General features: G+C 38.3%; 2 protein-coding genes across 2 annotated transcripts; both read left to right on the top strand.

Moving 5' to 3' along the window:
• The first annotated feature begins 773 nt into the window (after positions 1-773).
• On the top strand, positions 774-4,956 carry LOC114525415. Its single transcript, XM_028546746.1, has 2 exons — positions 774-1,344; positions 3,520-4,956. Exons 1-2 carry the CDS (start codon positions 844-846, stop codon positions 4,426-4,428), a joined length of 1,410 nt encoding a protein of 469 aa, XP_028402547.1. The 5' UTR covers positions 774-843; the 3' UTR covers positions 4,429-4,956.
• Positions 4,957-7,794: 2,838 nt separating this feature from the next.
• On the top strand, positions 7,795-9,141 carry LOC114525340 (rho GTPase-activating protein gacN-like). The gene has a single exon (XM_028546599.1). The coding sequence runs from the start codon at positions 7,795-7,797 to the stop codon at positions 9,139-9,141; it is 1,347 nt and encodes a 448-aa protein (XP_028402400.1).
• The last annotated feature ends 2,213 nt before the right edge of the window (positions 9,142-11,354 follow it).

Genomic DNA, 11,354 nt, shown 5'->3' with positions numbered 1-11,354 from the left:
CTTCCTCCATACAGAATAGAATCCTTATAACGTAGCTTATTTGTCTTCTCATTGGTCCTGTACTTCGGGGCAACGATCCCTTAATACCTTTAATATAATTATAAATAAATGAATGCTATCTTTCTTTTCCCTACTCCACTCGAAATATTCCAGGGGAGAGTGTTGTTTCATGTTTTTTCGGAGAGGTTGCTTATCTTTTTATACAAACGTGAGCAATGGACACTTTTCTATACAGTTGGGGACAAAAAACATACAAACTTTGATGTTTCTTCCCTTCACCTTTCATGACGATGATAGAGAAATGAGAAATGCCGACATTCTGTTCATCTTCGTAAACTCTAAAATAACGAAATCTAAAATGTTGTGTTAGATTTCACTGCTTCATCTATCATACTACAAAACAGTCAAGTGGCATGCCGGAATAACGCCACCTAAAAAGTGAAATATGAAACCATTTCTGTCACAGCTGAGTCAGCTTAAATTAGATTTGTTTTAATCCGCCCACAATAAAAGAAAACGCCGTCCGTGAAACAATATCACATTTAATAGATACAGTCATTAAAATCACGGTGATATTTAAGCGACTATTGTGTGGAGATTCGTCAAGAGTAGGTTAATAGCCGCGATATCACATAATACTTTTGTCCGTACTTGACTGAATGTGCTGACACCTGACAAACAGCCAGTGATTTAATTAAAAATTCATCGCAAAGTGATGAGGTGCTAGACTGATCCATCAGCTAGCAACGTACGTTCAATATTGACGGCTAAGCCGGCGTTTGAACAACTTTGATGTAGAGCAAGGACCACGCGAAGACGGCTGAAGAAACCCTTCATTCAAAAATGGCTGCCGGGAATTTTGTAGTTGTGAGAAGAACAATATCGCAAACCATTGTTCCGTTGAAGGAAGTGGAAGAACGATTGTTGCTGAAGAGATCAAAAGCAAAAAGTACAAGCCTCGGGTTTAGTTCTACAAACAATGTCGCTCGATGTGGCGTGAATAATACACAGGACACAAAGAAGACGCAGAGATCATTGGGTCTAGAAAGAAGCCGATCAGAAGTTTGCTTGCGTAGGAAGAATTATGTTCGTGATATTTCGCTGGATGTTTTTGAAGAACGAAGAGACGAAGGGTTGGTGAAACCGGTTGTACGAAGACGAGACGCATCTCAAAGAAAAGTAAATACCGCCAGGCCGCAATCGGACTTCTTTCCCGAATTCACAGTCGAAAGTAAAAGAACGGAACGAGATCGTCGGAGTGTCGATGAAAAAACAGCAGTTGATCTGTCACAAGATCCCGGAAAACGTTTGGGGCGATGTATCGCTACGTTAAGACGTGAAATGGTAAGACAGCTCTTTCATTTTTAATTTCAAAGAACCCGCTAATGAAGGCATACTTTATTGCAATTTAGCGTTTATTAAGGGTTGGTAGTGATAAAATGATAGCCATCAAGCCGTGGCGGTTTCCGCATGAGCTTAAATCAATTTTACTACGGATAATAGCCGGGGTATTCAACATGCGCGGTTGATTTCAAACACACGTCTTTGGTCAGAACTCAGAAGTGGAGCATTGTAGTCATACCTTAGTGCTTCTAATGTCAACAACGTAGCCTCGAGTCACAACAAACACTAATCACTACAGTTAAGTTAGGTAATTTGAGGTCACTGAGATCCGGTGGGTTTTTCAAAGATATTCGAATGCCTACATTCGGCTGGCGTTTATGGTGTCTATTTTCTGACGGCCTTCCTAAAAGCTTCATTAAGTATTATCGTTTAATAAGACTCGATAGCCACACCTGATATAAGCTGCTGAATATAGGTTGGGTAATCTAAATTAGGAAGATAGGATTGAGGATGATCCTATTCGATGTACTTATATCTGCTTGTTCTCAACGTTTGCATATTTTAGCACATCAGGTCATTATCCTTGATATTCGATCGTTATGACCTAGAAAAGCTGTTAGCAGGAAATTACTCGTGTAAAATCGATAAAACGTGATTCTTATATATGGAAAGATAAAAAGACAATCTGTGTTGAAAGATAAGAACGAAACATCTTCTTTTAAACGTGTTTGTCACGCATGCGTTGTATAGATGCCCAGGTAGAAATACTTCAGAACGACTTTGACTTAGAAGCTCCATGATTTCCAGTGTGCTGACTGTTGCTGTTTTACGATATTTTTGCAAAATTGTTGTACCTGGCATAGCTTCATTTTTGTGAAGTAACAAAGGAGGGAAAGTGCTCTTCAATCATTTCCAGCCAAACCTATAACTCGATCAGGAAGCACGATTAATAAGTGTTTGGCAAATGGAAAGTAAATGTATGCATGTCGGGGGGTTGACAATGAAAGGTTTAATTTATATATTTGTGTACATTCCTACATTACCGGCTAATCCGTTGGCAGCAAGCAAGACCACAGGACAGCAATCAACTCCTTGAGGCAGGCTTTGCTCGTTTTACCATTTTTTCTGATCTCTAACTCTTGAAGAAGGGTAATAAAAATAGTTAATTGAGATTCACTGGACTGCATGGAAGTGAAATTGCCACTGTTGATTGAAGGAGATTGTGTTCGTTCTTAAGTTTGATGCAGTATTTACAGTAATACTGTAAGTGAACTATCGTCGTTCAGTATGCAGTCATGCAGATGTACTCAAATGTTATAAGAAAAGAACCTATAATGCAACTATAAACGACGTTTTCCGCGCTAATCCATGCTCGATACTGTTCAGTTCCATTAGAATTCGTTATCGAACGGATTCTCTGCTCCATTCGGAATTTTGTCTTTGCTATTAAAATGGTTTTTCAAACTAAATGATTGTATACGCCTAGTTTTTATGACGTCCATATGGAAGAGATGAGACAATAATTGGCGATGACAAGGTCTTGTAACAATTAAACCATCTTTAACCTTCCCGGCATGCGATATTTGGCAAATATATGTTTCCACACCCAGACTTTTTTTACACATAAAAGACATGCATGTTTGTATCCGTAAATTTGATAGAAAGACTCATTTTCATACAATTTACTTCAATTATTTTATCATTTACTCTCTTGCACGTAGTTGGACGGTAAATTCAAAGTTGCATTACTGATCTGTGCCTAAATGACCACGAGAATTGCGTGGTGAATTATTTTGTTTGTGATATTAAAATACAGCTTTGCAAAAACAATTCGTCACGGGATGCCCTTTGAGTGTTGACTTTAGACAATGAAATGAATGTACTTAAGGCAAACAGAGACAGGCATAATTTCCTAAAAACAACACCAAAAAAATACTTTTTTGTATGGAGCAATGTAGATTGTTTAAACGCGAGAGGTCAGAATTTAGGTAAAGATGATTTCAAATATATGACCATATTCATTTACTAATGATCTAATCGTTCTGAGAACCATATCATTCTCTTCGTTTTTATCAGCTAGTTCATTAAATTATACCACTTGCTTTATCTATCCTCTTTGTTTATTAACGTGTCAGTTTAAGGTTATTAATTTGTCTATATTTCTACCTCTCATAGATGTCGCTACGCAAGCAAGATCAGGCATTGTTAACACAGCTGACATCACTTAACCAACATATCCAAGATCTCAAGGTAATCGCCGCTGCACAAGGGGGTATATTCGGAGCAAACGACGAACACGAAGACTCGCCTGAAAAATCCCTGACAAACCCTTGTAGTCCTAACAAGGATACTCTCATCAATGGAAGAACGCGCACAAAACAGGAGCGAGAGAAGAGCTTTGAAACTCGCAAGAAAGAGCCGCTTTCAAAACCCCTAAAAAATGAGCAACAAAATTCGAGCAAGAAGATAAAGAATGGCGTTCATGGACTACAAGAGACATCCTTCGAGTACGTCGAAGCCCCCCGCGATACTTCAACACCGAGACAAGTCCGTCCAAAGGCGAATGCAAGCCGATCACAATCGACGACGATTGTCGATGTTTCTCGCAAGAGAGTTGCATCTCTGCAGAGGTTGGAGAGAAGATCGTTGAGTTGCCAACTTTTAGATTCTGGACGGCAGGATAAAGTTGTTGAAGGAAAAAACACACGAAAGACATCAGAGCCTGCACGGAAAGAACGTCCTTTGTCACAAATAGACGCTGACGTGAGCAAACAGGCAAAAGATGTCAACATCCGGCAAAAGTCTTTATCTTTATCCACATTACGACATGTGACGAAGACCACGGAAGGGTCGACGAGTGACAGCGAGTGTTCGACATCGGGATGTTACGGAGGCTCGTCGACAGGGAGCGACGTCGAATTAGAGCGAGGGGTGGGATGCTTCAACGCAAAAGGCTCAATTGAATGCAGAGAAAAACTCGATAAAGTTTTCGAACTAAACAGTCTAAACTTACAACCTCTTGGGAAAAGATACCTGGCGTTGAATGAACAAACACATTTTCGGAAAAAGATTGTTTCAGTTTAAGACTTCACTTACTCTAGAAATATTAAGGTTGATCTGTTTAATTCGTTGATGAACAAAAAAATTATATTAAGAAAAGATGAACCAGTCGAGGAAAGATTGAACTAGATGATATTCAGTATATGAATGTCATCCATTCTGACCTCGGAAGTAAATTATTTTTGCCCATATTTAGTCTTACATAGGAATTAATTTTAGTTGCGTATAGATTTGATTTTTTATTGAACTTTACTTAAAGTATACGCTATCTTAATTATTGATTGTTATTGTGACATCCATCATGCAAAGCGCGTACAGTGGATGAGTTATGCAGACTCCAGTTTTATAGTCCTTCGTCAGATTCATGAATATCAGTTCATGATAACTCCAGGTTTTTGTTGTTACTTTTTTATGTCACCCACACGTGTAGTTATCTAATTGGTCAATCATTAGGGCGCAGTAACAAGGGAAAGTCCCTAGAAAGGAAAGACAAGTGAATCAAAATGATGTAATGGATAGTGTTTCTTAAGATAGCCATTACAGTTGAATGTTACGAAAAGACGGTCCTTAATTAAAGTCCTTATTCAAGGTCCTTAATTTATTCTTTTAAGGTCCTTAATTTAGTCCTTATTCAAAGCGGTGTGATGAGGTAATTTCCCTCCTCTCTTCTCAAGGGACTTTCCCTTGTCATTGTATCTCAACTATATGAACCAATCAAATGGCTACCTGTGGCTACTTAAAGGCAAAATATAGCCAAGATTGTTCAGTATTTTGGTGATACGTCTCTCCCTACGAAGACTGAAAAAATTTGATGGGCAAATTGGAAGTAGAGATGGCTTCATCAAGCAATGAAGGTAAATGTTCCGTACAACGCGTGTTCTTTGGATTTCTGTTTTGTGTTGTCGTTGGTCTGGTTGGTTTTGTTTGCTATCTGTCTCTAAAAGACATCGAACACGATGATGAAATCAATTCTCTTAAGAGAGAGAACGAGTTTAATCTACGGGAAGCAAATAAGACGAAATTTAGAATCCAGACAGCGTTGAAGAACGACTTGCGGCAGTACATAGACAGTCGAACGTCAGCCAATACGAAGGAACCTATAAAAACAGCAGATGACAACATAACTGTACCAAGCATCGGTCCAGAGTTACGTGCGAGTTTTAAGGACATGAATGAACGTTTAAATGACGTTATTTCTATGATCGGAAATCTAAGCGAAGGTGTTTTGAGAATGAACAGATCTTCAGACTCGAAAATAAATCATTTGCGCATCAATATAAAGAAGGCGAGATATGACCTTATAAGACTTAGCATCGAGATGATGCAACTAAATAACACTGTACATAGAAAACTGTCCGACTTCGTTTTTACCGTCAAAGACGTGAGGAAAGATTTTGATACGCTAAGGAACTCCACCGTGACAAATGTAACTCAACTTTGGAGACACTGGAACAAAACGAACCAAGTTATTGAGGATGTTATTAAACTCATGACTCGACAAAATGAAACGTTACACTTCAAAATAGCGTATCACTCAGATATCCTGTATTCGAAAGTCAAAGATCTTGAGAAAAAACAATTGAAATTTCATAACAAGACTAAGACAAGCTTGAACAATCTTCGCGGCGACTTGAACAGCACTCGCGACATTTTACAGGTAAATTTCCACAATAAAATCACCGAGGCCAACAAAAGCTGGCATGACGCACTTCAAGTTTTTGAGAATTCCATTGCGTCTTTGCGATCCTCAGTTACAAACCTCAGTCGAAAAGTGGCCACGGTCGAGAACGATTTACAAACAAAGATCAACGATATTGAAACGGAAGAGAAAAAAATGAAAAAAGATTTCGAAGAAATTAGCAAAGATTACCAGGAACAGGACAGGAAACACGATTCTGCTATTTCCAAACAAAAGACGGAAACGGAAACACTGAAAGAAAAGGTCGCGAACCTGGAACAGGAAAAAATACTGAATTCAAGGAGGGAAGCCCAGCAAAAAAAAGATTATTAAAGATCAAGAAGAATTGAAGAACTAAAAAACGGAGCGAATTCAATAACTGGATCTAATATAAAGTTCATTGTTTTAACTGTGTTTATCGCGCTTTTCCATAATTATCTAAATTGATAATTAAAACTATGGTTGATTATATTAGAGTAATTAGACTGATAAATACTGATATTTAAAAATTGTAATATAGAATCACAATGGTTTAAGAAGTACTGCGTGACATAGATGAAATCATAAGGTGTATAAATATGGCGGATTTTACTTTTTAGTTGATCAAACATCTAAAGACGGTATAAGGCAGTGAGGCTACTGCATGGAAGCACTCCACCGGGTTGTTTTGGATCAATGAAACGACTTCTCAAGCTCATCAATAAATCACAAATAACCAAAAACTCAATTCATATAATATTACCTGAAAAGCAAAACAAGGGCTTCGACCTTCCTAACGAAGTTTCTTCGCTCGAAACGTCGAAGTTCTTGTTGTGTTTTTGAGGTAAATTGATCCGAAACAACTCCGATATCAACTTAATAAAACACCTGTTAGCAAGGCGTTGCAGTATCTTCATTAATTTCATGTAAATAGTCCTTAAAATGGCAGGTTTAATATATTTGTAATTTTCTGTGTCTAACACTATAATAAAGTTTTTTTATGTGATCGACACTGTTTCATTGTGTTTATTTTAAATTTTCATTGATTAATGACCAGGTGAGTTTTTTAGCACTTCTTTTGTCTATATATATGTTGTTTAGTTCATGAGCAAGATCTTAGATCTTACAGGAATATTCCCCGGAAGACATTCGGGAAAACTACAATAATTTTGAACATGATCTCGAAGTAAAGTCTACTGTCCTGATAAGCAGCATTTGGACCTAAGCAGCACAAGTTTTGAAAATTGCAACTTAAGGCATTCTTATCAAACCTGTTCAACACCTGCTGTGGCTACCGTATTTGGCAGCAACTGAACACAAAGTTGTTTATGCTAGACTGCAACACGCCTTCATGTTTTGGAGACCGTTTCAAGACGGTGTTGTCGGCATTAGGTGTAAATTCATGAATCTATATGGGGCACGAGGCACATCTATCATATTTCAGATTGGTTGGAAGGAATGAGCGGAATGTGCTGAACAGCTTTCAAGCTCAGCGGGGAACGAGTTGAAAACACTTGAAATTGCATTTTGTGCATATTCAGCAAACCCATTAACGTCAATGATGAAATAAACAGTGCTCACGTATTAGGTACTTTCCCAATATATTGCACTGTCACGCTGAACCAATCAGATGGCAACAAGTGTGACACGTGCAAACGTAGCATAGAGGGTTTTAAGCAAAATATACCCGAGGTTGTTGGGTATTTTGATGTTAGTCATCCCGAGAAGAGAATATGGAGAAGTTTCAGGTATCCTTGCCGAGCCCGTGGCCATGCGAATTCCAAAACAAGAACTCATCAGAAAAATCATATTCTAAAGCATGTTTCTTGAAGGTACTTCTAATCATCTTGTTCATTCTTATTATCTCTGGTGGTTTTATCTATCTTGGCGTGGAGTTCGACAAACTTCGTGGAGACGTTAAATTCCTCGAAGCAAGATTAGAACAGAAATCACGGAATGACGACGAGAATTTCGCGTCTATTTCAAGGCAAATGAAAGCAATGAATGACACAGAAAAATCCTTGCGACGGTTCACTAACGAACAAATGAACACAATTCAGGAGGAAATTCGCCAGATGAAATCTCCCAATTCCTCTAACACTACACGGATGACTGAAGGGAATTGGAGACCGAACTTAAAGCAAATCCAAAGTCATCTGAATGCTCTTCTTTTAACAGTCCGAAGCCTAAGCAAAGATGTGTCAAGAATGAATGTTTCGTCAGACTCGAAGTTGTCTCGTTTGAGTGGAAGTTTGAACGCCATTCAAAATGACATCATCCTTTTGCAAAACGATCTGGCGCAATTGAACAAGTCCGTACATTTAGATATAACGTCATTCGTTACATCGGCTGTTGATGACCTGAGACAAGAGTTGAATAAAACCATAACGAAACTTAGACGTCTTTCGGAGCGAACAGACGAAGAGATTGATGATATCGTAAAGTTGTTGTCACAGCACAATGAGACACTTCATTTCAAAATAGCATATCATTCGGATGCCCTCCTCTCTGAAGTGAAACGCGTTGAAGAAAAGCAAACGAAGTTTCATAATGATACGGCCAAAACCTTAAAGAATATTCGCAACGAGCTGAACCAAACGAGGGTGAAACTACAACAGAACATCGTAAACGAAATCTCACGAGCTAGCGAGATTCTTCACAAAGAGCTTCGAGTAGTTAAAGATTCAGTTGGGTCCGTACGTGCGTCCATTAAAAAGATAAATGCCAGTGTGAACGGAATTAAAAATGATCTTAAAACACACGTAAACAATCTTCTCGACAAACAGAAAAAAATGAAAAAGGATTTCGCCGAAACCAAAGCAAAGTTCCAAGAAGAACACAGGAAATATGACGCAAGCAATGCTGATCGGGTGGCAAAGATGGAAAGTATGAAACGAAGGATTGATAACCTGGAGCGAAATCGAAGACTGGACTCGACTAAGATTAACAAGCAACAAAAAGAGATTGATGATTTAAAACGGGAAGTTACTGGCGTTAAAAATGGAGCAAACAGAATCCTGAGAGCAGATGTTAGACTCATTTTCTTGTTTGTCTGTGTGATACTAGGATACATGCTTTAATCAGGCTGTACAATAAAACTACAGGAGCTCCACAGGGACCTAGAGCTTGATTGGCTGATAGTTTATAGGCGTTGTTCATTGTGGTCTTCATGTCTTGGCATATGTAAATAACATGATTTTTAGGTTATTAAATATTAGATCACTTTAGAGATAAATAATGCATGTAATGTTAAATTACGAGAGACATAAAAGATACATAATTAAGAATACTTTTAATACTCATAAATAATGTTCTGTGTTGTATATATTCTAATTTTTTTACTCAGTTAATAAAATGTTTTTGTTATCAACAAATGTTGCGAAGGGGTCTGTCTCACTGTGTGAGCAGACAATTTGAGTCAAACAGATTAAATCTCCTGGTGATGTTTTAGTCAATCCTCTACTCCTCCTGAGATCAAAATTTTATTTTATACAGGTAGAACCAAAAAGAACTAGTGAACCGATGAACACGCTAGACATGATGCGAATATACTAACAATTATACAGGGTTGCATTGCTAAACTTTTAGCCAAATCTTAACTTTGCTATGGCAACTATCAAAGAATATCAACACGACTACACAAGGTGCTACTACCACGCAAGCCCCAATACACATCTTCTCTGAAGTTACATAACCTTTCATGAACGTGCCTTATAGCAGTTTTCAGTAGCCTGTTTCAAACGTCTTGCTCCATACGACGAACGCATTTAAAACAATAGTTAATCTATTGAGAAGCTTTTATTTTCTGCCGTTATTGGAGTGAATTCTACTTCAACCGTATCGTAGTCACTGGTCCGGCTGAGATCGTAGCAAAGCACAGCAATTGATGGGTTTAAAACAAAGGAATACGCTTCGTTTCACTACGTTAAAATTAAAATGCATGGAAACAGGAAAACTGCATTGTTCGTTGGAATGTTCTTTGAGGCAATAAAAGAAGGTCGAATTCGAGTTGAAACTTGAAACTAGAAATTCAGACTTGGTAGTCTTCAAGAAGGACGAAGTTTAGGGAAAAGTTGGAAGAATCTTGCTCAGGTACATATGTGGTCGTGGTTAAAAGAACTCGTTGGCTTGATCTTTGGCTTTGCAAATTAAATTCCATCGTCGTGTTGCATGATTTGACTGAATAGAAGCCAGAAGAGATTAGCGCCTTGAGGCATATTTCTAGTTGATTTTCACTGCTATATCTTGTATATTTCGATTCAAAATATAAAATGCGAGTGAGCTGTTAACTTGATTTTGTTTTTCCTTGCTTATTTTATCACAGAACGAGCTACGGCGCCGAAAAATGGGGAAGGGGAAACACAAACGCTTGCTCGCAGGGAATAATAGGTATTGTTCTAGTAATATATGTGTATTTTACATTTGTGACTTGAAATAACACTTACTTGTGCTTCGACTAGGCCTTATACGTCAGTATTTTTTTGTTTTACCGAGGTTTTCTCTTCTCTAGAATGAAAGAATTGTTGGAGTCAAGAGTGTCGGAGCTGCCTTGGGACATTATGCACGCAAATACAACTCGATTTGATTTCGGTGAAATATGCATGAGTAAAATTGCATGGCATTTGGCTTGTTTAGCTGAGATATGCCTAAGCACTCTTCTATTTACCTCCTTGATTTTCAACTTTTCGACTTGTTGTTTTTGCATGAGTTTTTACCAGGTCGTGTCAAGCGCATGCGGAGTAAATACAAGTGATTCTGGGGCCCCAATCACTTGTATTTTTCTCCATCTTGAACGACAATAGTCCGGAACAAAAACTATCGCTCAGAGAGCGTTTAAAACTTCAAAATGCATGAGAAATTGTATTTCTAGAAGGAGATAATAGTCGAGTGTTTTAGTTTTCTCAGGAGCATGAAGAAAACGATGAATATTTCCTACAAAACGTGCATGACATTTTGTATTCGCGTGCGCGATGCGAAGGCCTTGGACGAGTGGCGTAGGAGATGTTGGAGGTCTATAATCGGGTTTTGATCATTTTATTCTGATGCTTTCTACATAAGTGACATTTCTCCTTTGGAAATTAATGATATTGTAATTTTCGTATGCCGTTAATAGATCAGATGATGATGGATCGTCGCAGGATCAGATGATGGATGGATCGTCGCAGGATCAGATGATGATGGATGCTCGCCGCAAGATCACATGATGGAGGATTGTCGCAGGATCAGATGATGGATGATCGCCGCAGGATCAGATGATGGAGGATTGTCGCAGAATCAGATGATGATGGATCGC

The sequence above is a fragment of the Dendronephthya gigantea genome, unplaced genomic scaffold (genome assembly GCF_004324835.1).
Source record: "Dendronephthya gigantea isolate DGI-Jeju-01 unplaced genomic scaffold, DenGig_1.0 000034F, whole genome shotgun sequence".
In the NCBI taxonomy this organism is placed as follows: domain Eukaryota; kingdom Metazoa; phylum Cnidaria; class Anthozoa; order Malacalcyonacea; family Nephtheidae; genus Dendronephthya; species Dendronephthya gigantea.
The sequence above is the reverse complement of the archived record's forward strand: the minus strand, read 5'-3'. Positions and strand labels throughout refer to the sequence as shown.